Here is a 27902-nt window from a genome sequence, read left to right as displayed (position 1 = left end):
GAACGGGAGTGGGGTCTGTAGGCAAGGGACATCTGCCATTGGAAACCCAGGCTTGGAGGGAGCTGGAAACAGTTTCCTGAACGAGGGAAGAATTTCGTCCCTGGAAGTAGGGAGGGTTGATGGGAAGATTGTCTTTCGAATGAAGGGCAGGTCTCTCACTGTAGCTCCGGGCCCTGGACAGTCTGAGGCAGGAGAGTTTTATTAGCATACCCACTGCAAGGAGGAAAATAGGAAATCTGAATGCACATTGAGAATGTCTCAGGCTGGACAATTTGCTTAGCAGCATTTCTGTTTTCTATAAAATTGACAAAGTAATTTCCTTGGCTTATGTTATACTGTACTTCATTAGCTCTTTCCACATTGTGGCATGTACAGAAAATGACAGCCTAAACGGGGTAAGTGGAGACAGCTGCCTGTGCCTCTGGTGGGGGTCTGGGCTCTGGATATTCTGGTCTGAGGGTGTCCAACCCCACAGCCACCCTTAACCTATTTGCCAGATGCAACTGAGCCGTGGAAACCCACTTGGGAGGCTCTCTTCTAAGGGAGAGTCTCAGTGCAAAGTCACGATCTTTATTAAGATCTGCACCAGGGCACCTGGTTGGCTTTGTCACTGAAGGATTGGGCTCTGGATTTCAGCTCAGGTCGTGATCTCAGGGTCCTGAGATTGAGCCCCACATTGGTCAGTCTCTGTGCTCAGCACAGTGTCAGGTTTGGAGTCTCTCCCTCTCCCTGTGCCCCTCCCCCTACTCATGCTCGTTTTCTCTCTCTCTCTCTACAATAAATAAATAAAAATCTTTTTTTCAAAAGATTTTTATTTATTTATTTGACAGAGATCACAAGTAGGCAGAGAGGCAGGCAGAGAGGAGGGGAAGCAGGCTCCCCGCTGAGCAGAGAGCCCGATGTGGGGCTCGATCCCAGGACCCTGGGATCATGACCTGAGCCGAAGGCAGAGGCTTTAACCCACTGAGCCACCCAGGTGCCCCTATATAAATAAAATCTTAAAAAAAAAAAAAAAGAAAAGAAAACCTGCATCTCCGTTAGCAGCCATTATCTGTTAGTAAGGTAGGAATTCACACATGCAGAGTCCTAAGGAAATGATAGCCTGCTTGCTCAAAGAAGTGTAATGGCCACATACTACTCTTCATGCTAATCATTCATTCATTCATTCATTCACATACACACGGTATTCTCTGCGCCCAACACAGCGCCTGAACTCACGGTCCTGAGATCAAGACTCGCGTGCTCTATAGACTGAGCCAGCTGGGCACCCCCATGCTAATTTTTTACATTTGTCGGGGATCCAGACACAAAATACCCTATCGCTTTAATTTCCACTGAGTTCAGTTCCTCCGAATGAGTTAGCCCACCGTGCCTCCTGCGTACTCTGGCTACTTACTGTGTCTAAATGGCTTCTTAAATGCAGACCATGGTCCATGGTATGCTCACCGCAGATGACGAGATGATGCCTGTGGTTGGAGGTAATGTCTGTTCTTTGGTTTATAGATTCAGAAGACCACAGAGAGTTCCATGGGAGGCCTAGCGGTTGTATTATAAATCAGAACTAACTGGAAAAGGTTTCAGAGTGCTCCCTGCACTGTATTGATGCTACTTCTCTGGAAAGTGCACAGGAGGTCTTAATAACCCCTTCTGTTTTTAGTGGAGGTAGAGGCAGGAAGAGGTGGGTGGCTAGATGCCCTGCCCTGTCCCCTCACTTGCATAAAATGAAATAGGTTCCCATCATGGGGCAGGACAGGCTTTGGTCTTTTGTCAGTCCCGGGTGAAAGCAGCTAATTGAGGAAGTGAGGGGACCGACGGAAAGTCACTGAGTGTCAAAACTACCAATCATCCCCAATCCCAAGGAGCTGCTAGTCAATGGCCTCGAGGCCGTGGGGTGGATGAGTGGATAATTACATGGCAAAAACTGAGGGAACGGCTACAGAGCTTGAAATAATTTTATATTTTATTATTATGTGAAAAATGAGGTGGAGGCTCCTTGCCCTCACCTCCTGCTATCCCCAGCATTGGGAATATGGTTGTAATATGGTCTGGGCTCAAGAAACGTTTCCTGGATGGATGAGTGAAGGAACCCAAGCGTTTCACTGCATCCCTTGTCCATATCCTGGCAAAACATCCCCCGTAACAGAGGGCAAAAATCAGATTTTTGATACGAGAATAAAATGTGGTGTTAGAAATGTGAAACGTTTTGAAAATTGCAAAGAGAGTGCAGAGATGAAAGGTCCAGCAGAGGGAATATCATCCACAGTGCAGAGTAGCGCGGTGCGGTGACAGGTGGTGGCTACACTTGCAGATGTAGTGTAAAATACAGAGTTGTCGAATCACTTTGTTGTACACCTGAGGCTCATGCAACGTTTTGTGTCAGCCATATTAAAAAAAAAAAACAAAACTGAGCAAAAGACAATGTCTAAGACAAGAGTGATCTAAAAACTACTCAGTGATGTAGTAGAATGTAGTAGTTGGGAGTTAGGAAACCTGACTTCTATACTACGTGTTTTTCAACTTGATACACATGCCTATGAAGCCCTTTCCATCAGGAGGGAAAAGAAAGACTATTCAGGCCCAGCGTGGGAACCCCCAGTAAGGAAATGAGAAAAAATATCATTGTAGGGCATCAAGTCATACCGTAGGACTGAATAAAATCCGGCTGTATTAAAAAGTTAAGGAAAGAGTGATAGAAGTGGTCAGAGGTGAGAACATAGAATTGTGTACTTATGGAGCTCTTGATGGGAGGACATTTTTGTTCAAACTTTTTTTTGGATTAGTGTGCGTTTTAAGAGCTCTAGAACATTATTTTCTTGTTTTTGTTTAAACTTATTTTGGATTTGTGAGGGAATTATATGTATAAGATAAACCGGAAAATACGCAGGCAATGCACAGACTAACGCCCGCCATGACTGTGACCGTGACCAGAGCCTGGCAATTCCAGTGCCCCTCCTCCGCCTCCACGCCTCCCACCAGGGAGCCACCAGGAAGTCCCTTTTCAGATTCTCCTGATATAAAAGGTATCACACCTTATAAATTACTCCGAGACTTGTCGTTTTCATTCAGCATTGTGCCTTGGAGAACTATCCATTTTAGTACATATTGATCTGCCTTTTTTTTTTTTAAGTGCTCAATGCAGGATATGAAGACAAATAGAGCAGTGCCTGGAAAATCCTGAGGGAATGTGACTTCGTACTAGAACGACACTAGAATTCTATGCCCAAAATATCCATCAAGTTGGAGGGACACTTCGAGATGTTTTCAGCTGGGCAAGAACCGTTTACTCCGTTGTGTTAGGGAGTTACAAGTGTTAAGGAGCAAGAGGTCAACCAGATGGCTGGGAGATACAGATGGTGGAGGCACCTGGGGCTTGGGCCTGCCCAGTCCTCTGTTGATGCTACTGCTGCTCTCTCTCTCTGTCTCTGTCTCCTTCTCTTTCTGTCTCTTTGTCTCCCTCCACTTCTCATTCCTGCTTTCTCTCCTCTTCAGGATTTTCAACCTCCTCTTGGGGTCCTTGCAAAGTAGCAAAGGACCCCCCCCCCCAACTTTATTACATAAAGCAATTCAGTCATTTTTTTGTGCCCCTGGCCCACCCTGGTTCTTGGCTTCACTAAACAGTTGTGTCCCTCTGTGCAGAATTCTACCCCCAGCCCCCACTCAGTCCAAAGAAACTCTTGTCTGGGCAAAACTTGCTTTCAGATTTATTTTTTTCTACTGTTTTTCTCTCTTCTAACTTACTAAGTCCTGCCTTTTTCTTTCATAATATTTCATGTGGCTGTCCTTGACTTTGCTTTGTGTCTTCCCAATGTTTTCAGTGGGGTTCTTTCATTTTCTGTTCATTCTTTGTTTTTCTTCTCTTTTTAGTCAATAGAACTGAAGTATTTTCTGCTGAGCTTTTCTTGGCTCTCTCCTGTGGATTCTTACTGTGACCATTTCATGACAGTTTCCAGAAATTATGTATTTATTTATCCATTTTTTTTAACTCAGGGAAAATGTAAGAGCATTTCCCTCTGTCCCAGGTGGCTGGGTCTTTTGTGTTTTAATTTGATTTTTGGCTTCTAGTTTTATTGCATTGTGATATAGAAAGTTTTCTGCCCTGTCTTTACTTTCTGGAGATTTTCTTGTTGGGTCTCACTGAGTCTAGTTTTTGTGATACTTTCACAGGCACTTGAACTGAAGATATTTTCTGTTTTTGGGGTGTGTGTGAATATAAGCATGGGTCTATTTCTGTGCATATAAAACAGACCTATTTTTAAATTATGCTCCTTAGGTCATCTGTAGTGTATTTTATGTCTGCTTTATGTGTGAGGGACAGAGGAAAGTGCACAGAAATTCAGAGCTGTTATCTTTGTTATGAGATTACATCATTTAACTTCATAGAGTGCCCATTTTGTGTTTGTCGTTAATGTTTTGTGGTCTGTAGTCTGTCTTCAGTGATACTAGGATCCCAACCTTTGCTCTTTTTTGTTTGTGCTTGAGTTTTGAAAGACTTTTATTCATAAAGACTGAGAAGTCTTCATGAAATATGTTGGTTTTGGAGTGGCTCTTGTGTATAGCCTGTGGCTGGGTTTGCTTTCACTCCCAATCTCTTCCACCCCTTCCTTCTTCCCTTCCTTCCATCATAGACGACTCGAGCTCTTTTTCCTCTATTAATGGTAGAGGGAATCAATTTTTAGTTTTTTGTATTATTTTACATTATGATTTTAATTTTTATGCTTTTATATAAAGTCATTTACCAGGTGGCCTATTGTCTTTGAAAATCTTTCTGAAACTGAGGAAGGTTTGCATTATTATTCTAATGGTTGCTTCTATAATTTCATTCAAAATTAACACCCTGGGTCCTCTATTTTTTTACACAGTATGTTCCCTCCAACAGGGAAGTGATAAAAATCGCCGTGTGTGCTTCCCTCCCATACACCCAATTTTAGTCAATAATAGCCATCTGTTTTTAAGCATGCGTGTAAGGTAGACTTATTTATACTTCTACTCCATGATTTGTTAGCGGTTAATGACTTGTTGCCTTTCAGTTCTTGTAAATGAGGCAGTCGACAAATGTACTCTGTCCTTCACACTCTTCTGCCCAGTTTTGTCATGACGTCATTTCTCCACTGTCCTGGTCTGCGGCATTTAGTCCAGCTCTGTGACTCTGGTCCACGAGTTTGTTTTGGTCTTACTTTTCATTCAGACATATCCGGTGCTCACTCCTGGGTTCTTTCCCTAGGGTTTTCCCAGTTATCTTCTGGTTGGCTGAAGTGTGTTCTCTTACAGCTTTCTCAAGTAGGACTCCTGATAACAATGCTCCCTGACTTCTTGTAGTTAAAGAAAAAGTACGCTTTGTACTTGAAGGACACGCTTTTCTTTTCCCATCTGTACCTCTTAGGTGCAGCTCCATTATCTTCTGGTGATTAATGGTGAAGAAATCTGAGGCCAGATTGAGTTCTTTGTCTACAATTTTTTTCTATTTTTTAAAAGCCAGAAACTTTACTGTGATTAAGTCTTGGCGTTAACCATTCTAGATCAACTTGTTGTCTGGTACACAGCATAATCTTTAACTGTCCAGATTGCATTCTGCTTTTTTTTTCCTTGAAAAATGTCATGGATTGTGTCCTCAAATATTTGCTTTGTTACCTTGCTTTGTGTTTCTTCAGGGATTCCAGTGATGCAGGAGTTGACTCTCCTTTACCTGCCTTCCAGATCTATCATTTTCTAAGAAAAAAAAATCTTTTCTTCGGTTTTGTTTATAATGCTTGAATTTCTCATTATTATTCTCTCTGCTCCTTGGTGAACTTCCAGAGTATCTAGACTCATTTTTGCTCCTTGAAATATTTATTCATTTATTCTTTCTTGGAATATAGCCGCTCATGTTTTATTTCTTTCTGATAAATAATTGTATCTTTCCTATGTTCCTGTGTTTCTGATTGTCTTTTATAGAGATAATGACCGTACTGAATATTTCAAAATTCATGGTGAACTACTTAGTTCAAATTTTTATGTGCTCTGTGGCAACATTTTTCTGCTGAGTCTTCTTCGTCTTTGATATATTTGTTGTGCTGTCCACCAGCATTTCCTAGATCATCTGGGTATTAATGCTGTGCTAATTCCCTTTTTATCATTGATCACTGAGTGATCATATTCTCCTTAGTCGGTAAGTGGTTTCCAGTTGGGGGACAGGGTATTTTGCGACTAAGCTAGCTTTCCAGACGCAGACTGCTTCTTGAAAATGTGACTTTTAATGTGATTTTTAAAGAAGATTTTATTTATTTATTTTTGTGTGCATGATCAGGAGGGGGGCAGAGGGAGAGGCAGGCCCCCCACTGAGCAAGGAGCCCAATGCAGGACTCTATCCCAGGACCTTGAGATCATGACCTGAGCCGAAGGTAGCTGCCTAACTGACTGAGCCACCCAGGCGCCCCCTCAGTCTTTACGTAGGTCTTCAAGTTCACCGATCATGCTTTACTCCAAGTCTCACCGAGAATGCAGTTTCTGTGTTGTTGGCAGTGCTCTTGTTGCTTGTATCATCTGGGGGGCCAAGGAGAGACACGTACACGTCAATAGCCATGTTCACTCTTGAAGTCCATCTCTGTTTCCTTAAGCAATCTTTATATTTCACTTTTGACATACAACTAAGCCTTTAGGCATTTATATTTTTTTAAAAATATGAGCTTCAGGTCTGATACATATTTTTTCTAGTTGTTCGAATATCTTTTGTTGAATAATCTGATCTTTGTTTCTTGTTTTGAAATGGCATATTTGTCATATGCTACCATCCTGTAGTTATTCTTTTTGGAAGGGATTTTTTTTATGCCTGTTCCTACAGTTACGATTACCACAGTATTTTAGTACTGAATATTTATAAGGTGCTTTGTATCTTTTTTTTCCCTGAATTTATTGACTATTTTTGCTATTCTTCTAGATTTAATACAGTAAGGTATATTTTGGATCTCCAGAATGGGGATACGACATGTATTATTTTCTGTGTTTATTGAAATATGGAATTCTTTCAATAGTAGAATAAGACTGTCTCTCTTTTGAAGTGGGTCTGTAATGTAGTCTGAGAAATGCTGCTCTGGTATTTCGGCAGTGAACACCATGCTTACTGTTGACATCAAGAAGACATCATGGGCACTTGGGTGGCTTAGTGGGTTAAGCATCTACCTTCAGCTCAGGATCTCAGGGTCCTGGGATGAAGCCCCCTGTTGGGCTCCCTGCTCAGCGGGGAGCCTTCTTCTGCCTCTGCCCCTCCCCATCATCTCCTGCTCTCTCTCACTTGCTCTCTCTCTCAAATAAATAAGTAAAATCTTAAAACAGCAACAACGAAGAAGACATCTGACATGTTATATCGGTATATTCCTATCTCTCTAATTTTTTTTTTTTTTTTTTTTGAGAGAGAGAGAGAATGGAGGCAGAGGGAGAAGGAGACAGAGAGAATCTCAAGCAGACCCAGCATGGAGCTTGACCGATCTCCCGACTCAGAGATCATGACCTGAGCTGAAACCAAGAGTCCAATGCTTAACTGACTGAGCCACCCAGGCGCCCTTATTTTTCTCAATTTTTAAACAGCCAGAAAGGAGATTAAATTTTGCATCTGTCGAGAAGAATCATTTCCCTCCCTTGACTGGTTAATATAACGTGTTATATCCAGAATTTAATTCTCACTGGGAGGCATCTCTACCTTTCTATGATAAACCATATATGTTCTGGGCACATTATTATTCTAATGTATTTCTAGAGTTGATGAAATAAGATTTTTGCATCTATCCTTGTGAGAATTAGTTAGTAGTTAACTTCATCACATTTTGATTTTAGGTGGCTCAAGCTTCTTAAAATAGAACGGAACAATTCTTTTTTTTATCTTTGTTTCTTCCCAGGCAGCTGAAATTCTGTAGAAATGACCAGTTGCTCAATGGCTGGAAGCTGCCCTCTAAGGAGGCCTGATGGGCAGTTCTTTGGCGGGTTGTCCCTTTCCTCTGCCGTGTGGAGTAATGGACGGCTCCAGTGGAGTGTGCCCAGCGGAGTGTGCCTGGCGGAGTGTGCCTACTGCAGTCCCTAGAGTATGAGGGGCTTCTTAACCTTTTCAGATGTTTCTGTCTTTATCTGAACATACATGCATAATGATAGGACCTACATCACAAGGTTGCTGGGCAGGTGAATGGAGACAGTACAAGGAAAGCATCTAGCCAAAGAGTCCTTGACACTAGCAAATGCTGGATATACATTGGCCATTTTCTTATTCTTGATCTAATCAGATGTGCTCCACTTGCAAGAGCCAATTTCAGTAAATAGAAAACGTCTCTATAATTAGCCATTTCACCAAGAGTTAAAATTTCATTACTATCCATTTGTTCCTAGTATTTGCTTATCATTAAAAAAAAAAAAGGAGACATTTTCTGCATCTGTGGCTCTGATCCTTTCTACTTTTCAATAATGGATAGCACTGTGTCCCCTTCCCATGTTTTTGTTTTGTTTTGTTTTGTTTGATTAGCATTGTTTTGGGTTTATTTTGTTCATCTTTCCAAATACTGGATTTGTTTATTGATGGTATTATTTTCCTGCCTTCTCTTTCATTAATGTCTGTTTCTGGCTGCATCATATTTCTGTTCCTGCTCCCTCTGTTTTGCTGTTGTTGGATTTATTTCATTGATTTCTATTTCTTCTTATTTAATAAAAAAAATGTGAAGTTAGGAATTTCTCTTTAGGTGTTTAATTAATATAAAGCAAGAGTTGGCAAGCCAAGACTGTGGATCAAATTCAGCCCGTTGTCTACTTTTACAAATAAAGTTTTATTGAACACCTGCCCAGACAGGCATTTCTGTGTTGTGTATGGCTGCTTTCACACCCCCAAGGCAGAACAGATTAGTGGCAACAGAGACCTATGGGCCACACGGCCTGCACTATTTACTGTGAGGTGCTTCCTGGAAAATGTTGGCTGATCCCTAATAGGAAACGTTCCATAGTTGTTGATATGTACTTTTGACATTTTAAAAAATTTTCCAAATAGTCTGTAATTGTACATCCCGCAGGTTATCTTGGGAAGTGTTTTAATTTCTTTGTGGTTTGAATTTTCTTGTTTGTAGTTTCTTTAATTTTTAGTTTCATTGCATTTGGCCAGAAAATATTGCTTACACAATCCCTTTTTCCTTTTCTTTTACTTTCCTTTTGATTTACTGAGATGTTCTTTTATGGCCTAAAAGTATGACCCATTTTTGTAAATGTTCCAAAGACATTGAGAAAGAATGTGTATTTTCTATAGGAAACAATAGTTTGATACTCACAGACTTTACTCATTATATTATTTGAATCCTAATTCTTTATTTGTTTCATAGATATATAAATGGAGGGCTCCAGATAAAGCTATGGCGGAGCTCTTTGTTTCTTCTTATATTTCTGACAGCTCTGGTCTGGCTTGTTTTGTGCCTGGTGGAGTGTGCCTACAGCAGTCCCTAGAGTACGAGGGGCTTCTTAACCTTTTCAGATGTTTCTGTCTTTATCTGAACCAGCATATCTGGGTGCAAACATGGCAGAAGGACAGACTGGAAAGCACCTGCTCACTGGGGCTTTCCTTGTGCTGCTCGGGGAACCTGTGCCACCACTGCCATAGAGATGAAATCCAGGCCATTCTGCCAAATGAGGAGATACTCATGGCTCATTTTCTTCCATTGCCCCTGTCAGTTCTACCTGCAGTCAGCCACCCCCAACTTGTAGACCACAACAGCCAATCACAAATCAGGAACGAGGTCAGCTGAGAACCTCAGCAGAGCTTTTCAGTTGAGCCCAACCTGGACTGCCAACCTGCAGAATGGTGCACTAAAGAAATGGTTGTCGCTTCAGGCTCCGAAGCCCTGGTGTGGTTGGCCATGTAGCAAAGGCTGACACGTTCATTGTGAATTTTGCCTTTTGTCAATATCAACTAACACTCTGTGTCCAATGATAAACCTTCCCATGTATCGTATTAGAACCATACGATCTGCTTTCTTTCTTATTTTTATATTTTTCTGTATATTTAGGTATACACCATGATGATTTGTTCCGCATATACCCCATGAAATGATTACTACAGTCAAGCTCATGATCATGTCATGTCTTCACATAGTTATCTATGTGTGTGTGATGAGTGCATCTAAAATCTACAGGGGATAGTCTCCGGGAGCTGAGGGTGTCTGTCCTACAACCATGAGCAAACTGAATTCTGACCACAGCCAGTGAGTTTGGGAGAAAATCCGAACTTGAGATGGGATCACAGTCCTGGCTGACACCTTGGTTTAGCCTGATGTGACTCCGAGCGGAGGACCCAGGTAACCCATGCCAAGACTCCTGACCCATAGAAGTTATGACATAGTGTGTGTTGTTTCAAGCAACTAAGTTTGTGTTATTTGTTACACAGCAATAGGAAACAGTTACACCTTTTAAAAATAATATGGTTATGTTGCTGTTCATGGAATTATTAGTTTTAGGCATCATGAATGACTTCTTTCTCTGATGGTTGAAGTGTTTGTTCCCTACAACACCTGACCTTCTCTCCCCATTTGTACCCCATTAGAGTTTCAACCGTGGGCTGACCAGTCTACTTGATTTCATCTTTGCCCCAAGGATGAGCTCTGTAGCTCAAGGCCTTCTCAGTTTTATCTCTTACCAGTTGGAGATGAGAAAGAGTTCCATTTTCTAACCTGCAAATTCTAGAATTTATGGCCTCTCCAAACACTCTTTCAATCCTGCTTGTAAAATGGCCGTTTCTCCTACGAGCTTATTTCTTTCTTATGGTGCCTTGTCAAAAACAGCCATTAGCAAATATCCAATGTTACCCATATTCTGCTTTCCCACTGTGCTAAAGCTACAAATTCATTAGTTACGCTCTCAGCCTTCTAGGTTCTCACAGGTGATCGTTTTATCAAATGCTTCGCCACTGCTTAAAAAGTCTTTACTGGCAGTTTCCTTGCCACTAGCCACTCTGCCCTAAGACCCATGGACATATCTGGGGCACTATTATGGTAGCACCTGGCCACTGGTGTCCATTGTTGAATTGTTCAGCTCTTCCACCGTGACAACCAACAATGAAATCAAACAACTAAATGCATGTGACCAAGGTTTATTTCTGCTGGTCGTGGGTCTGTAACGGGGATCTCTTCATGCTAGGATCCAGGCCCAAAAGGCAGAGAGTAAAGTACATGGTGGTTTCATGCAGTGAATCTTACGGCTTTTGCTTGGGAAGGTCACATGTCACTTCCGCTCAGATTTTATTGGCCAAAAGAAGTCATGTGGCCAAGCTTGTTACCAGTGGGTCAGGCATGTGTAAACACCCCTCGGGGAGGGGCAACAAGTATCTGCTCCAGCACCATAACCACTGCTAATGGATTGGGAAACAATTTTTAAGGAAGATTTATTCATTTATTTGAGAGAGAGAGAGAACGGGAACAAACATGTGAGTGTGGGGAGGGGCAGAGGGAGATAAGCAGACTCCCTGCTGAACTGGGAGCTCCACCTGGGGCTCCATCCCAGGACCCTGAGACTGTGACCTGAGCCAGAATCAAGAGTCAGACTTTTGGGTGACTGAGCCACCCAGGCACCCCAGGGAGATGATATTTTTAAGACACAAAACCAAGGAAAGGTTAGTTTCTAGAGTATTTAAGGAGTGCCAATAAATCAACAAAAAAAAGAGGAGGAAAGCATAGAAATATGGGCCAAGGGAATAAACACAGAGTTTACAGAGGGGAAAGCTAATGTTTGTGAGCTTATGGAGAGATGCTCAATATCATTAGCAATCAGAGATATGCAAATGAAGCCAAGATAGCCGTGCAACTGTCAGAACCTGTGAAGTTGGAAAATATGTCCTGCTGGCGAGCATGTAGACTGGGGTGCCTGTTCTGGTGAGTGATTTGGGAGGAACATGTGAAATGGCATGGACAAGTGAAATAAGGAATGCATTTGGGGCTGGAAAGATCTGTCTTTGTGAGATTATCATCCCCTCATCTTTCCAATTCCAGCCCTCCTTCCTCATTCAGTACTCGAGTCCCTTCAGGCCATAAGATCTGAGAGGGTGGGACCCTGTCTGGTTTGCTCTGTTGCATCCCCTGCAACTTACACAGTGCTTGGCACAGGTAGACCCATAGTCTGTGTTTGGTAAATAAATGCATATTGTAAAAAATACATTAAAGTGAGCGACTTGCCTTCCTGAGGCAGGAAGATACGGATTTGCTGGTATATATTTGTATTGCCTGAGTCAGTCCTCCTTTGGGATCTGTTTTGGACTGAATTGGGACCCTCCCCCATGTTCTTCCATTTCCTGTGTCAAAGTTCTCATCCCTGATGTGACTGTATTGTTATTAATCGGTTTAGAGCTCCTTGGTGGTCAACCTAGGATTGGGAGAGGGGGCTTTGGGGGAGGCAGTTAAGGTTAAATGAGGTTGTAAGGGTAAGCCCTTAGTCGAATAGGGCTGGGTCCTTATAAAAAGAGGAAAAGACACGATCCCTCTCTCCATGCACCCCCAGAGAAGAGACCAGGGGAGGACATGGTGAGAAGGTGATGTCTCTAAGCCAGGAAGAAAAATCTCACCAGAAACCAACCCTGAGGGCACCTTATTCTTGGACGTCTAGCCTCTAGAACTGTGAGAAAATAAATGTCTATTGTTTAAGCCCCCATTCTGTGGCAATCTCTCAGGGCAGCCTAGGCAGACTAATATGGAATCTAATTTATCATTTGATATAAACCTGAATCATTTGGTTTAATTTGCACTTCTATATAGTGATTCATACAAGGGCAGAAAAAATATCCAGCTATTCAAGTCTCCCCTATTGATCATAATTTGCTAAAATAGAAATGTATTTTGGGAAGCTTCCTATTTGAGGTGGCTGGGAACTCTGATAATGCAAAGTTCACCAAGGAACCTTAGGCAAAAGTTTGAAATGGTTGGATAAATGTAGGGCATGTCATTCTTTCTGAGCTGACAGGGAGTTTTCAGATCCCTTACTTTTTGTTGGTTTGAGACCTGGTATAGGAGTTGGGTTGTCATGGTGTGAAAACCAGGTTCGGAATGGAGGAGCCACTTGGACAGATAGAACCAAGATGCAGGAAGAGAAAATAGTGGCCTTTCCCAGGTTGGGAGACAACTTTCCAGTCTTTGTGGTGCTTTTATAAATACAATTTCAGTTGATCTTCCCAACATGCTAGTAAGGTCTCTGGGACAGGTGGTATTGTCCCTGTACGGTTTAGCCTTTGCTTTATAGGAACCAGTAACCGACTCTTTTATTTTCCCAGATGGCTCAGCGGGGTGTCTTTGCTTGTCTTAGTAGTGTTTGCGCATGTAGGGTGGGAGTGGGTTTGACTTGGTGGAGGTGACTTGGCTGGGACGCTTGGCTCTGCTCCACATGCCTCTCATCTTCTTTAGGGGGATTGCCTGGGCATGTCCTTCCCATGGTGATGGCAAAAGCTGAAGAAAGCAAGTAGAAACGTTCAAGTTCTCTTGGCATCGACCTGGCACTGAGGAATTGTTTTTTCTGTTGTATTCTATTGACCGGAGTCACATGGCTGAGTCTAGAGTCAGTGTAGGAGAGGATTACCAAGTTAGTTGGCAAAAGATAAGGATACAAGAGGGATGAGGAACTGGACCATTAATATATCAACTACCCCCACTTTACAAGTACTGAAGCAAAGGCTTCGAGATGAAGTGACATTTTCAGGGTCTGCAGGTTCTTGGTGGTCAACCTAGGATAAACCCCCATCTTCCCACCCACCTACTGTGTTCTTAAATGACAACTATGGCCCACAGGGGAGCAGTGGGTTGGTTATAGTTCTGTTATAGCTCCTGGTGGCAGGGAACACTTGAATAAATCTCTGGAAAATAGACCCAATTTTTAAAAAAGCCTTGGCTGTCAAAATCTGATTTCCTGGTTGAATGAAATGGCTTTGTTGTTCAGATCCTTTGAGTCTAAATTTATTTTACATGAATTTACTTAAGAAATTGATTATAATTCCCTCTCCATTTGGTGCTGTGGGGGGTATAATTGGAAGTTTAGAGAGAAAAAGACAGAAACAGCTTTAAACTATTCACATGCACCTGAATTTGCAGAAGGGTAAAAAATATAGGAGACTTTGAGGAAACTAGGCTGCATTAGACTTTCTTTGGGTTTAACTAACCTTAGTCTTGGCTAACATCAGTGCTCACTGGGAATTTTATCTGTGCATTTTAGAAAACAGGCTCCAAAGGTCTTGGCCACTTGTCACTCCTCTCCACCCCTTTACTGTTTTTAGCACACATCGCTCCGGGAGAAACCCAAGGCTATGCACTGTCTTTTTCACGTGCCCTTCAAGATGAGGTCTCTCTGTCTCTGTGTCTCTTGCCATCAGTGATGGAGATACTGATACGGTCAAGTTTCAGTTTGTTGTGGAATGTTTGTCACTCACTCAAAGCCTATTCGAATCTCTACTATAGAGGAATGGCTTCGGGGATTTGGGCTAAATCTTTGGCACCAAAACATCCTGGGCACATGGGATCTTATCTGAGGTAAGCACTCCATTTACAGCCAAGAAAACATTTGGAAATTTTAACTTGAAAGTGAATCTTAACTGTTTTGAGGCTGGACCAGGCTGAGAAAAACATCATTTGATAAGGACATCGGTGACATTCAGGTGTTTGTGGGGTTGAGGCCCCTGGAGAAGGTGGCTTTTTCATAGAAGGCATGCAGGACAGCCGTGACAATGTTGTTGTCTCCTGGATGGCAGGCGTCTGTGTTGTGTTGGACAAATGAGTTCTGTCACTGGCCAAAGTTCTTTAGTACCAACCATGGCCAATCACCAACGTTTGGTTCTAGAGGCGTTTGGTTCTAGTGATTCTTCTTGTCCATCTGTACGTGCTCGTCACATCACTCCTGCTCCTCTAGTAAACTCACCGTGGGTACGAATGCATGCTTTCAGTCTTGTTTCTATACTTTCCCTTGGGCTTAATGCTTGGCCGGTTTTCCTGACCATGACCTTGCCCCTCTTGGTAATGACTCTGACCACCCATACTTACCTCTGCTGCCTTTAGATTCCTTGCGTATACTCCTTCTCCCCAACCAGCCAGGGGATCTCTCCTGATTCCAGGGAGATGTCCTCATGAGACCCTCCTGTGCCCAGGCCTGCTGAGGGTTAACTGGGTCCCTCCGATCTTTCTTGTGTCCTGAATGTTCTTGTCCAGGAGGCTCTAACTCCAGCATGTGTGCTCACTTATCTGTATGCCTGGTGTCCTGAACATCTTGACCACACTGCTTTGTGGTGATGGGTCTTCAACACTAGGTGTAAGCTGCTCGATGATAACAGCTGTCACTTACTGAATGTCCTTAATGGGCTGTGATGGCTAATTTTATGTGTCAACGTGGCTGGGCTATGTTAGCCTGGTATTCGGTCAAACATGTCTAGATGTTGTTATGAAAGTATATTTTAAAGGAGATTAACATTAAAATTAGGGGGCTTTGAGTAAAGCAAACTATGTTCCATAACTTCTGTAAGGCGGGTGGGCCTCGTTCTGTCAGGCAAAGGCCTTAAGGGGATAAAGGCTGATCCCTGCTGCGGAAGAGGGAGTTCTGTCAGCAGTTGCCCTTGGACTCAAGCTGCACCAACTCTTCTGTAGGTCTCCAGAGAAGGCTTGTCAGCCTACCCTGCAGAGTTTGGCCTTGTCATCCCCACAGTCACATGAGCTGACTCCTTGAAATAAAGCAGGTGCTCCTCCCCCACCCCCGCCCAGCCCACAGCCTGTTGATTAGGTTTCTCTGGAGGACGCTGACTAATACAGGAACAAGCACTACACTAAGGGCCAATGTGTATGATCTCAGTTAACTCTCACAAACAGCCTTTTTAGGTGGGTATTACCATTCCCCTTTGCAAAGGCGATAAAGAGTCATGGAAAAGGCAAGGAACTTGTCCAAGGTCACAGAGCACGTGACAAAGTGGGGAAGCAGACTGGCACTCCCTTCATGCTAACACCTATGAGCTTCCCATGACCGCTTCCCTGTGTCTTATCGTGGTTTATCCAGTGCCTGACCCCTAGTAGGAGCCTGGTAAACATTTCTTTTTAGTTTATTACTGTATAGTTTTTTATTACTGTACAGTTTTATTACTGTACAGTTTTTGTGGGTCAGGAGTTTGGAGATGGGCGAGCAAGGTCCTCTCGTCATGTTTCATCAGCTGGAGTCATGGCGCGGGCCACAGCGGCTGTGTTCTCTGAGGCTCTGCTTCCTCTCCCAGCTTCACTAGCTATTGGCAGAATCCAGTTCCTTGTGGTTGTAGGACTGAAATCCCCATGGCATTGCGGGCTCTTGGTTGGATGCTGCTCTCTGAGCCCCTTCGCTGGCTCGCTCGCCCACACACAGCAGAGTTTACTCTCCCACTGGGCCGACAGGACAGCCTCTCTCTGGTACTTCACCTTCATCTGAAGGGTTCCCCTGATGAAGTCAGGCCCACCCAGTGTGATCTGCCTTTTGATTCCTTCAAACTCAACTGACCTGTGACCTTAATTACAGCCACAAAATTGCTTCTTCCATAAAATGTATCATGATCATGGGCATGCTCTCCCTTCATACTCACTCAAGGGAAGGGGAGTGTGCAGGCCACGTGCACCAAGGTGGGGAACTTGGGGCCCATCTTTGAATTACACCAACCACAGTGACAGACACAAGAACCAGATACGGGAGTATCTCCCAGTAGAAGAGCCTTTCCATGCTCCTTCAGTCTTTTTGTTTTAGTAACTTGTTAAAAACATGATCCCGAAATAATGTGAGGGGGAGTTCTGGCTCCCCGCACCACCCCCCCCGCTTCCCATGTGTGAACTCTAAGTTCCTGGTTTCACTTGGCAGCAGGAGACTAAGTGGGCTTGCTGGGACATTGCACCAGCGTGGGCAGAAACAGAGGCCCCCCATGGCCATGGCGCACCCTGGGGCTCTCCCTGCTGCCTGTGTCATGTGGGTGGTCAACTTCCTCCAATTCCTTAGGATTTCCCATTTGTATATTCAGACACTTAAAAATTATTCCATGAATATATTCACACTATAGAAAAAATAAATAGGCATAAGAAGAATAATTAGCATAAAGAAGCATAAAGAAAATGAAAATCGCCCTCAACCAGGCTACCTGATTGTTAATATTTTGCTTTAGAGTTTCTCAGATTCTTTTCATCCATATTTTAATATATGCACTCTTTTATTTATTTTTTTGTTCGTTTCAGAGGTAGAATTTAGTGATTCATCAGTTGCATGTAACACCCGCTACTCATTCCATCACGTGCCCTCCATCATGCCCATCGCCCCGCTATCCCGTACCCCCACCCACCTCCCCTCCAGCAGCCCTCAGTTTGTTTCCTAGAGTCAAGAGTCTCTTTCATTTTATTTTTGAGTAAAGAGTCTCTCAAAGGAGCCTGTGAAATATTTAAGTGAAGGAAGGAAGACACAGATTTTTCTTTCTTTTTTTTTTTTTTAAACATATAATGTATTATTTGCTTCAGAGGTAGAAGTCTGTGAATCATCAGTCTTGCACAATTCACAGCACTCCCCACAGCACATATCCTCCCCAGTGTCCATAAACCAGCCACCTTATCCCTCCCCACCTCCTCCTTCAACCTTCAGTTTGTTTCCTGATACTTATGATTTGTCTCCCTCCCCAGGTCCCATCTTGTTTCATTTTTCCCTCCCTACCCCCACGGCCCCCCACCATGCCCTCAAATTCCTCATATCAGGGAGATCATATGATAATTGTCTTTCTCTGATTGACTTATTTCGATAATACCCTCTAGTTCCATCCATGTTGTTGCAAATGGCAAGATTTCATTCCTTTTGATGGCTGCATAGTATTCCATCGTATATATGCACCACATCTTCTTTATCCATTCATCTGTTGATGGACATCTAGGTTCTCTCCATAGTTCGGCTATTGTGGACATTGCTGCTAGAAACATTTGGGTGCATGTGCCCCTTCGGATCACTACATTTGTATCTTTAGGGTAAATACCCAGTCGTGTGATTTCTGGGTCGTCGAGTAGCTCTATTTTCAGCTTTTTGAAAAACCTCCATACTGTTTCCTGGAGTGGCTGCACCAGCTTGCATTCCCGCTAACAGTGCAGGAGGGCTCCCCTTTCTCCAGATCCTCGCCAATATCTTTCATTTCTTGACTAGTTAATTTTAGCCATTCTGGCTTGTGTGAGATGGTATCTCATTGTGGTTTTGATTTGTATTTCCCTGGTGCCAAGCGATGTGGAGCACTTTTTCATGTGTCTTTTAAGCCACAGATTTCACTCTATTTCTATTACCTCTTTCTCTTACAGAAAAAAAAAATCAGGTAGTATTACATACCTAAGACTGTAGTACATGCTAACGTATAAAATCTTGATCTCCAGATGGTTGTGTCTTCATCTGGATAAACACGTGATAAGAAATTGGTGGGAGAAGTCGTGTGTTATAATTCAGCTGTGACTTGCTGGTCAGCATGCTCTGTGACTGTCTTTTGAACCCTGGCGAGGATTTTACTGGTGCTTTCCATCCCACCTGTGGTGGCTGCAGTGGACTGGCCCCCAGGATTGATTCCAGCTTCTTTCTGGAATGCACCATCCAGAACTGCAGGCTGGGGGGCTCTAGGTCACATTCCCAGCCTCCCTTGCAGCCCTGGCTGTGACCATGAGTTGGATTCTCACTCTTGGAGCTGGCTTGCTGCAGCTCAGAGGGCGCCAGTGCAGAGAGCCCTGCATTCTGAGGGTCCTGGGATGGTGGGCTTGGCCGCAGGACTGTTTCAGGTGCTTTACTGGCCTCTCGGGGCTAGGGTGGGGTGGTGTGAACCTCCCAGCAGTATGGGCAGCCAGCTCACCCTTCCGGCCTCACTTGTTTTGAAGGTGGGGGATCTCAGTGTTGTAGCCTGTGCCCCTTGCTTGGAGCAGGTGCAGACACAGCTCCCTGTAGCGAGGTGAGGTGTCCTGGGGCTGACTTTCAGCTCCGTCTCTATCTGCCGCCCAGGTAGTGGCTCCCGCGGGGGCCAGTTTGGCATCTCATTGTAGGAATTCCTGCTGGAGGCCCTGCTCCATTGTCCAACCCTGCTGATGATTTGTAGAAATCGAGTTCGCTGTATTAAGTCGCCTTCTGCTTAAAATAGCTAGAGTGGTTTCTCTTGCCCCTAGAGGAGTGCTGCCCCATGCAGCAGACTTGGCAAGCGTGGAAGGGTCTAGTAGATCCATTTATTGGCTCATTAGTGGGTTTTCTACTTTGAGCTTCAATGTACAGCTAGAGTCTGACTGTGGCGATCGGCCACGTTCACTGGAGAGAATGGATAAAGGAAGGGAGCCCATGAAGAGAACTTGTACCCAAGTGACCTGCTTCAGAGCTGGCCTCATCAGAGACGAAACTGTATGCCATGCTTTCTGGGGGCATTTTCTCTTTCTGCTGGTGAGTCCTTCTGTCTTGAAATCTTCTTTCCCCTCTACTGCCCCTTTTAGTCTCTGAATGTCAACCTATTTTCTTTTAAGCTAGTTAATCAGATTAACTACATGAATATTTCTACATAAGCCCTCCCCGCCCCCCACCATTGCTTACTTCTGGATACAGAAAATTATCCCAATGCCCAAATCATGTGTCTTCGTCTTGTGCCATTTCATTCCAGGGGAGAGTAGAAAAATCATTTGAGGGTTAAAGAATGATGTCATAGGTTAGACTCAAAACTGAAATTTTATCTCTCGAAGGGACCTTGGTCATCATGTAGAATCTTTCTCCTCACTTTTAGATGAGTCACCTGAAGGTCAGAGAAATGCTCCCAAGCTACCAGGGTGACTGGTGGCAGAACTGGGCTCAGGTCATGGGTTACAGCTGTGGGGAATGTTCTTCCTGCCCCGTCGCGTGGCTGAACTCACAAAAAGGCTTTGGTTTAACCTGTTTATTATGTCTTTGAGCATGAGCACATAATAAGGGAAAGAGGCATTTTTTTTTTTTTTAACTATCTGTTTTTGCTGCATGGAGATGATTTTCTAAATAGAATCATGTTTTTGTAATCATAGGAAGTGGCATGTTGGGGTTCTTTTTATGCTGGACACTACAATACTAAACACATTTAGTACATAAACATTTGCTAAATATTTAATACAAATGGTTAATTTTTAACCATCTGTTTTTTGGGGGCTGATATTAATTATCATCATTATTTATTTAAAGAGCCTTAGAGACATCTAGGATAGTTTAAGAGAAATCAGACGTCATTATAAAAGGTCAAGGACAAGTTGGCTCCATTTCCTCTGATTACATTCTGAATGTTCCAGAAGGTATGGGAAGCTCTGTTATCCAGAGAAAGTATCATTCCAAGGGAGTGACCGCTGAACCCATAGCAAGCCGCCCATGGTTCAGTTGACTTTGTTGAATTTTTAGAAAATGAGAATTTAATGAATTCCAGATGGGGAGATGATTAGTTCCGCAATGTTTTAAATCTTCTTTACGAAGCCTGTAGAACCACACTGTCAGGGTTCTTCGGAGAAACAGAACCAAGAAGATGTGTGTACGTATAGAAGGAGATTTGTTATCAGGAATTGGCCCGAGAGATTACAGACCAGTTCCAGGATCTGTAATTAGCAAGCTGGAGACCCAGGAGAACCTCTGGGGTAGTTCTGGTCTGAAGGTCGGCACACTTGAGACCTGAAGAGGGAGTATGTTTCAGTTCGAGTCCAATGGCAGGAAAAGACTGATGTTCTTGATTGAAGGCAGTCAAATGGGAAAAGTTTCCCTTACTTGAGGGAGGGTCAGCTTTTTTGCTCTATGCAGGCCTTAATTGATTGGATGAGACCCACTCCCAGTAGGGAGGGCATTCTGCTGTAGCGAGTCTACTAATTCCCATGTTAATTTCATTCAGCAACATTCTCACATCCAGACCCATGTTTGACCAAAGGTATGCTTGCCCTACCTACAGCCAGTTCAAGCGGACACATAAAATTACCCATCGTAAGCACCATATGCAATTGGGAGTTCAGGAAAGGCTTTCTGAGACTGAATTTTCCAATGTCCACGTGTTTGGGTAGGGAGGATAATGTTAGAACGGAGTGTCCGAATTCTACCGGCCGAGAAGAATGGTGATCTCGGCTTTCTACTCCTTTCCACTATTGGACACATACGCCAATTCCTTTTGTTACATTCAGTCCTGGGGGAGATGGCAGAGGACAGGCCACGCTTCCAAGGACTTTTCAGTCCTTTGGGGTGGCCAGACTACTATACACATGACCAGACAAAGAACGATGAATTGATTACAAGTGGCAGTGAAGGTGTTTTGAGAAGGGAGAGAGGCCAGCATGGGTCAGTGGTTCTCAAGTCTCATGCTGCAATGTCTCGAGACATTTGTGATCTTCATAAATGGGTAGGGGTGTTTCTGGTGTTTAAGGATGCTATTAGACACTCTGTGATGCACAGAATAGCCCTCCATAACAAGGAATTGTCTGGTTTAAAATATTAAAGCACTAAGTTGGAGAAACCCTGATTTCTCCTGGATCAATGAGATCAGGCTTTATGGAGGTGGTGAGATTTAATTTACTTTTTGATGCATTCATCCCCATACTTGTAGAATATTTGTCTAGTGCCTACCATTCTCCAGGGTCTGTTTTGTCCCGAGGCTGTGGTACGGAACAAAGTAGTTCTGGGGGTATGTGTTGTAGTGTTTCATGGGAAAAAAGAACATTTAGGAAAAGACTCAAAATCAAGTGTAATGATTATTAGGATGGGTGCCAAGGGAACACATCACAACGGGACCCATCTTAGATGCTCAGGAAAATCCTGCCAAAGGGAAGTATCCTTGAAACTATAGCTCAGGGCACCTGGGTGGCTCAGTCGTTAAGCGTTTGCCTTTGGCTCAGGTCATGATCCCAGGGTCCTGGGATGGAGCCCCACATCGGGCTGTCTGCTCTGCAGGAAGCCTGCTTCTCCCTCTCCCTCTGCTGCTCCCCCTGCTTGTGTTCCCTCTCTCGCTGTGTATCTGTCTGTCAAATAAATTTAAAAAATCTTAAAAAAAAAAATATAGCTCAAAGTGTATGTGGGAACTGGCCACAGGCCTGAGCTGTGAGCGGGAGTGTGTAGGAGTTGGAGTGCGTGGGGGAGGGGGCACTGTTTGAAGCCTGCGGAGCAGCTTCTGTACAGGACCAGGAGGAGAGGGAGAGGGAGAGGGGAGCAGGTACGAAGAGGAGGGTGGAGAGCCGAGGCTGGAGAGGAGGCAGAGCCCGCATCTGGGAGCAGCTTGAGTTATGCCAAGAGTTCAGGTTGCCTCTTAAAGACAATAAGACATATTTAAGACTTTCAAAGTTTGAAAGCAATGGAGTGCCAGGAAGGGATTTAGGTTCGGGCAGGTTCACTCCTGCCGCAGGGGTGATGAGAAAGGAGGAGAGGGAGGGCGCCCGCAAGGCAGGTGGGCTGGGTGGGGCCAGGCAGGACCGCCGCTGCACTGGTCGCTGGTCAGGTGGGCCTGGCCCAAGCAGGCAGACGTGGCCAATGTGGCGGAGGAGGGAGGAAAGGTGGAAGTGAGGGAAGGGACTGAAGGGGACATCCCCGTTTCTGATCGGACGCGTGCGTGTTTCGGAGTGCCGTCTCTAGGGTACACCGGGAAGGGGGCACGCTGCTCCGGGAGCCGTTGGAATCACGGGCATCACAACATGGAATGGTGCTGGGTTGAGCTCTGGATATGGACAGTTTGCGCTTCCGGAGAGGTCTTGTGCTAGAAGGGCCGATCAGCCCCAAGAGCTGGGGCCCGATGTGGTCATCTGAGCATCGTTTGGTGGGTGAGACTATAGCATGAGGACAGGGGAAGAGAGCTCTCAGAGATGACAACGTTTAAGGACACGGAAAGGTGAGGGGCTTGCAAAGGCCCCTGAAGGAGGATCAGAAGAGCAGGAGCAAAGCCACAGGAGTGCGGTGTTGGTGGAAATAGAGCAGAGCGATTTGGAGATCAAAAGGGGCACTCCGGGTCTGCCGCTGCTGACTGTTGCTTGAGACAAAGCCTCGAACTCACTGTGCCTTCTGGAACACGGTGGTCCCTGGCGATCGTGGGAGAGCAGTCCAGACGGAGCACGGCAGGTGGAAGCCAGGCTGGAGTGGATCAAGAAGAGGGAGCAGAGACAATCTGCAGAAATGGCTATAGCTGGGGCTCCGGCACAGGGGCTGACCCAACGGAAGGGCCGCCAGCTGGTGGAGCGTTCTGATGGATATCAGATCTGGCTCTGGCTGGAGCTCTGGTGGGAATATTTTCCAGATAAAGTGGAGAGCAGCTTGTTTGGACATTTAGTCTGGGGGGAAAAGAAAGGACAGTCTGGGACATGTGGTTGCTAAGGGGTGACCCATCCCTGGAAGGCTGGTGGTTCGTTGATTTAGGTAGTAGAGTGTCTGAAACAGTGAGAGGACAAGACAATGTCAAGGTCATTTGAAGGTGACTTCAGTAAGGTTTTTCATTACTCATACCTCTGAAATGTAGACATTTATACCTCTAACCTAATTTGGGGCACTTCTGCGGAAAATTATTAGCTAAAGAGAATAAAATGCACGGAAAAGATGAACCTTCCCATATATTTTAGATAGCATATGATCACTTCCATTAACACAAAAAATAATGGCCCTTTTCAACAAGATGACTGTCACAAAGAAAAAAATGTAGAATGTAGACAGTCAAATGATTTATTTCCCCATCCGTGCTGAGTTTATTTATAGGGAGATTCACCTTGTGAACTAGTAATTTTCAGGGCTAAGAAAAAGCAGCAGGCGGTTTTCTTTTCAGGAAATGCCTTTTTTTCCCCTTTCCTTTTTTTTTTTTTAAACAGTGGGTTTCTTTTGGCCTAAAAAAATCATCCAAGTCTATGGCTTTGATATCAGGGAAAAGGCTTCTTTCAATTGCTTTAACCTTTTTCAAAAAGTGACCTGTTGGGATAAATGTTCTCATGCTGAGAATCAAGGTTTTATCCGATATCTAAAGTAAGGCAGGCAGAACAAGATGCAGAGCACTTTCTTGAAGTGGTTTAAGAAAAATCCAAGATTGCAGACAGAGAGAAAGAGCTCCAACAAAAGGTCAAGTCGAAGGCCTGTACTGTAGGCAATTAAGAAAGGGAAAGACAGACCTCGCCCTCACGCCAGGTGTGGCTGACCCCAGAACAGGGGACCAGATAGGAACCCAGGAACCAGCTCAGAGGAAGGATTCTGATAGATTCTTTCTTTCCTTTGGGGTAAACAGTGGAGGCCAGTTCAGGCAGGGAGGGGTGGGCAGGCACGGGAGTGCGTGGAGGGTTTGGCGTGCAGGAGGTCGAAGTTAGAACTGAACTGGTAATTGAGGTCTTTGGACTTCCAGTTCAAGGCACGCGTGGGGATGCCCCCTTCTCTACGCTTTGGGTTCTCAGTGATGCCCGAGGCTCTTCAGCTCAGAAAAGCAGGCATCCAGGTCAGCCCTGTTTCTCCAGCTCCTTTGGTTGCTTCTTCACCACCTCCCCCTCTCCCTACCCCCCACTCACCAGCCTCTGGCTTTGGTCCCCCCTGCCGGGTTTGCAGTTCATTTCCTTGTTAGGCTCCTAGTCACATTTATTCTCTTCTTTTTTCACGTTCATCTTCTGTTCTCTTTCTAGCTCTTCGTGGATTTCCTTACCTTTCTCTGTCTCCTGACTTGAACCCTGACTGGTCAGGAATGGTTTCTGGATTTTTAGAATTGCTTCCCATAGGTCAGTACCTTAAAGTGGCGTTGATAAAAACCGTGCGTTCCATCCCTTACAGGTGGCATGTACAATCCGGAAGGACTGTGATCCTACACAGAAGGAACCTCTGGGGGAACTCAGGCGTGCAAACTCAGGGGACAGAAAGAAGAGAGGGCTTGGGGAGCACGGCTTCATGATCAGTCCCGTACACAGACCATAATGCAGAGGCCTTCCGTCCTGGAGCAGACTCTCCCCACTTACCCAGGCTTCCCAGCAGGTAGGCTGGACGGTGGCACTGGGGACGGTGGTGTGGGGAGAAGCCGTTACACCAACCTGTGTGACCCTCTTGTCCTCTCTTCCCTGGCTGTGGCCACCTTACTGGACACATCCTAGATGGCATATAGATCTGATGGCGCAGCAGCTCTAACCCACCCCAGCAAGAAAATCTCTGTGAGGTTTGGTCACCCCTGAGTCTGGGTTTTCTTGTCCGGTGTCGCCTAGCTCCAAACAACCTCTTCTCTTTAGGGTCTTTTCTGAACAGGGGAAGGGCATTTCCCTGGGATTGATGGACACACAGATTCCTCTCTATCTTCTGGGTCAGGATTTGGGATTTGGAAAGCTGCACACGTGACCGTGACCCCTTGGCTTGTGTCCTCTGTGGTCTGGGCTTTGGAGCCTGTTGAATGGTCAGACCCTGGGGCACTGCTGGAAGGTTGTGGAAGTTCGACAGAAAACCGGCCTGTGTCTCCCGTGAGCTCCTGACCTGAAGGTTCTGTCCCACAGCGCGCCGTGTTCCAGGCCAACGTCCTTTGGTGGACACACCCTGGCTGGGTCACTGGGACCCTCCTTTGTTGCCTGGGCCATTCGCCTTCCTCCTGAGATGCGGCGCTTTTTCTGCAGACGTCGGGGGATGATGAGAGCCGGCCGGGGTGGGGCGGGGTCTTGGGTATAAAGGGGCCGCCCAGGGAGCTTGGCTTAAGCAAACACCCTGAAAGAGCCCCAAATCCTGAAGCTGGGTTTTGAGGACCACCGACGCTCCTTCGCCACCTAGGGAGCTGCAATTCGGAGAGTCGTCTTGTTTGTCGTGGGAACTGAGGACTGCACTCGTCTCGGGGCAGACGGAAAGAGCTTCTCTCCTTCCTTCCTCCCTTCCTCTGCCCTTGTCTGGCTTGGGGAGTAATTCCTGTCCCTATCGGGAAAGTCTCCGTAGGAAGTCGTGGTCCGGTTTAGCAGCTCTCGGCAGCCGGCTCCTGCGCGCTGCGGCAGCGCGCCTTCTCCTGAGCGACCAGATGGCGCTTCTGGGTCGCGGCCACGCGGGACGGCTCCGTTCCGGCTCTTCCCACCGACCCGGCGCCCGCCGGCCGCGTCTCCTCCCGCGGGTGTGGACCCCCTGGCTCTCTGCTTGCGCGGAGCGAGCTGCTCCTGTCCGACCTTCGTCCTCTTCCGCGACGGCCACCCTGGTCTGCGACCTTCCGGCCCGCGACGTGCTGCCCGCGGCCTCCCGCCTGGCGCGCCGGCCTCCCGCGCCGTCCCGGGCACCCTTCGGTAGGTCCCGCGAGGGGTAGACGACCCCCGCCCGCAGCTCCGAGACGTTATTCCCGGTCGTTGTTCCTGCAAGCTCTGCGCCCAGCGAGCCGCTGAAGGGGCGCCTGCGGGGCTCGGTCGGCTCAGCGTTGGACGTCCGCGCAGCTCGTGCTCTCAGGGCCCCGGGATCGAGCCCCGCACTGGGCTCCGCAGGCAGCGGGGAGTCCGCCTGAGGATTCTCTCTCCCTCCCCGCCACCCATGCTTTCTCTTTCTCTCAAATAAATAATTTAAAAAGCTTCCCAAAAAAGTAGCAGGCAAAGCTCCAGGCTGACCACCAGTGCCGCCCACCTTGTGTTCCTCCCCCGTCGCCTCCGCTTGGCCTTCGTGAATCTCGTCGCTGCCGGGAGCGTGCGGGTCCCCCGCGGGCTGCTGTACCGGGCGGCGGCATAGCTGGGCCGGCCAGCCTTCACCCCAGACTGCGAGGGTGTGAGCGGGACCGGCAGACCGTCATGTCCCCTTCTCTATGGGCATCAGCAATGTGACAGACGATGTCCCTGTTGGTCACACGAACTGTCGTCCTGTGTTTACGTGCACGGGGCTTCTCTCGATCCTGAATTACCGAGTGCTTCCAAACATAGTTACCGTTTTACTCTCTCCTTTTCTAGACTTCACCTGGTATCTCTTGAAGTGAGCCTTACTCTTGACAACATTAACAAACCACATCCCACGGAGCAGAGACCACTGTCCATGCCTCGTCACTTGTTTCAGGTTGGCGTCTCCTTATGTAGGGTCAGCCAGGGAGAAGCAATTCTGTGTCGAAATTGTTTTTTGTTTTTCTGTCTAGGCCTTCTCCCTGTGGTGCAACCTTGAATGTGACCTCCTGGCTTTGGGGGGTTTCTTCTGGTGACTCCATGGGGGGTAGTGGTAGCTGTCCTTAGCCTGGGTGGCGGCTCCAGAACTGAGGAAACTTGCCCTAGATCTTCTCGCATGAATAGTACAGGCACAGGCATGGCCCAAATGGTCGTAGGCCCTTTTGGTCATGTGCATGTCTTGGGTTCTTCTTGGTTGATTTGGGTAGTAGCAAGAGAAGTTTTTTTTTTTTTTTTTTAAATTTTTTATTTTTTATAAACATATATTTTTATCCCCAGGGGTACAGGTCTGTGAATCACCAGGTTTACACACTTCATAGCACTCACCAAATCACATACCCTCCCCAATGTCCATAATCCCACCCCCTTCTCCCAAACCCCCTCCCCCCGGCAACCCTCAGTTTGTTTTGTGAGATTAAGAGTCACTTATGGTTTGTCTCCCTCCCAATCCCATCTTGTTTCATTTATTCTTCTTCTACCCACTTAAGCCTCCATGTTGCATCACCACTTCCTCATATCAGGGAGATCATATGATAGTTGTCTTTCTCTGCTTGACTTATTTCGCTAAGCATGATACGCTCTAGTTCCATCCATGTTGTTGCAAATGGCAAGATTTCATTTCTTTTGATGGCTGCATAGTATTCCATTGTGTATATATACCACATCTTCTTGATCCATTCATCTGTTGATGGACATCTAGGTTCTTTCCAAAGTTTGGCTATTGTGGACATTGCTGCTATAAACATTCGGGTGCATGTGTCCCTTTGGATCACTACATTTGTATCTTTAGGGTAAATACCCAATAGTGCAATTGCTGGGTCATAGGGCAGTTCTATTTTCAACATTTTGAGGAACCTCCATGCTGTTTTCCAGAGT

The 27902-nt window shown here is 45.6% G+C and overlaps 1 protein-coding gene across 5 annotated transcripts in view; it reads left to right on the top strand.

The window, feature by feature from the left end:
- The window catches only part of ATPSCKMT (ATP synthase c subunit lysine N-methyltransferase), a 240347-nt gene that overhangs the window by 103102 nt on the left and 109343 nt on the right, over positions 1-27902 (top strand). Inside the window, exon 5 of one of the 5 annotated variants that reach the window (XM_059173648.1) lies at positions 24712-24888. The exons of 2 other annotated variants lie outside the window; for them this stretch is intronic. In XM_059173648.1, coding sequence (XP_059029631.1) covers positions 24712-24852 — 141 coding nt within the window. In that variant the 3' untranslated portion in view covers positions 24853-24888. Of the gene's footprint in view, positions 1-7868; positions 8682-24711; positions 24889-27902 lie in introns of those variants that run through there. 2 more of the 5 variants (XM_059173641.1, XM_059173644.1) reach the window with 2 other exon arrangements.

Source organism: Mustela lutreola, chromosome 5 (assembly GCF_030435805.1).
Source record: "Mustela lutreola isolate mMusLut2 chromosome 5, mMusLut2.pri, whole genome shotgun sequence".
Lineage (NCBI taxonomy): Eukaryota > Metazoa > Chordata > Mammalia > Carnivora > Mustelidae > Mustela > Mustela lutreola.
This window is presented reverse-complemented; position numbering and strand designations above follow the sequence as displayed.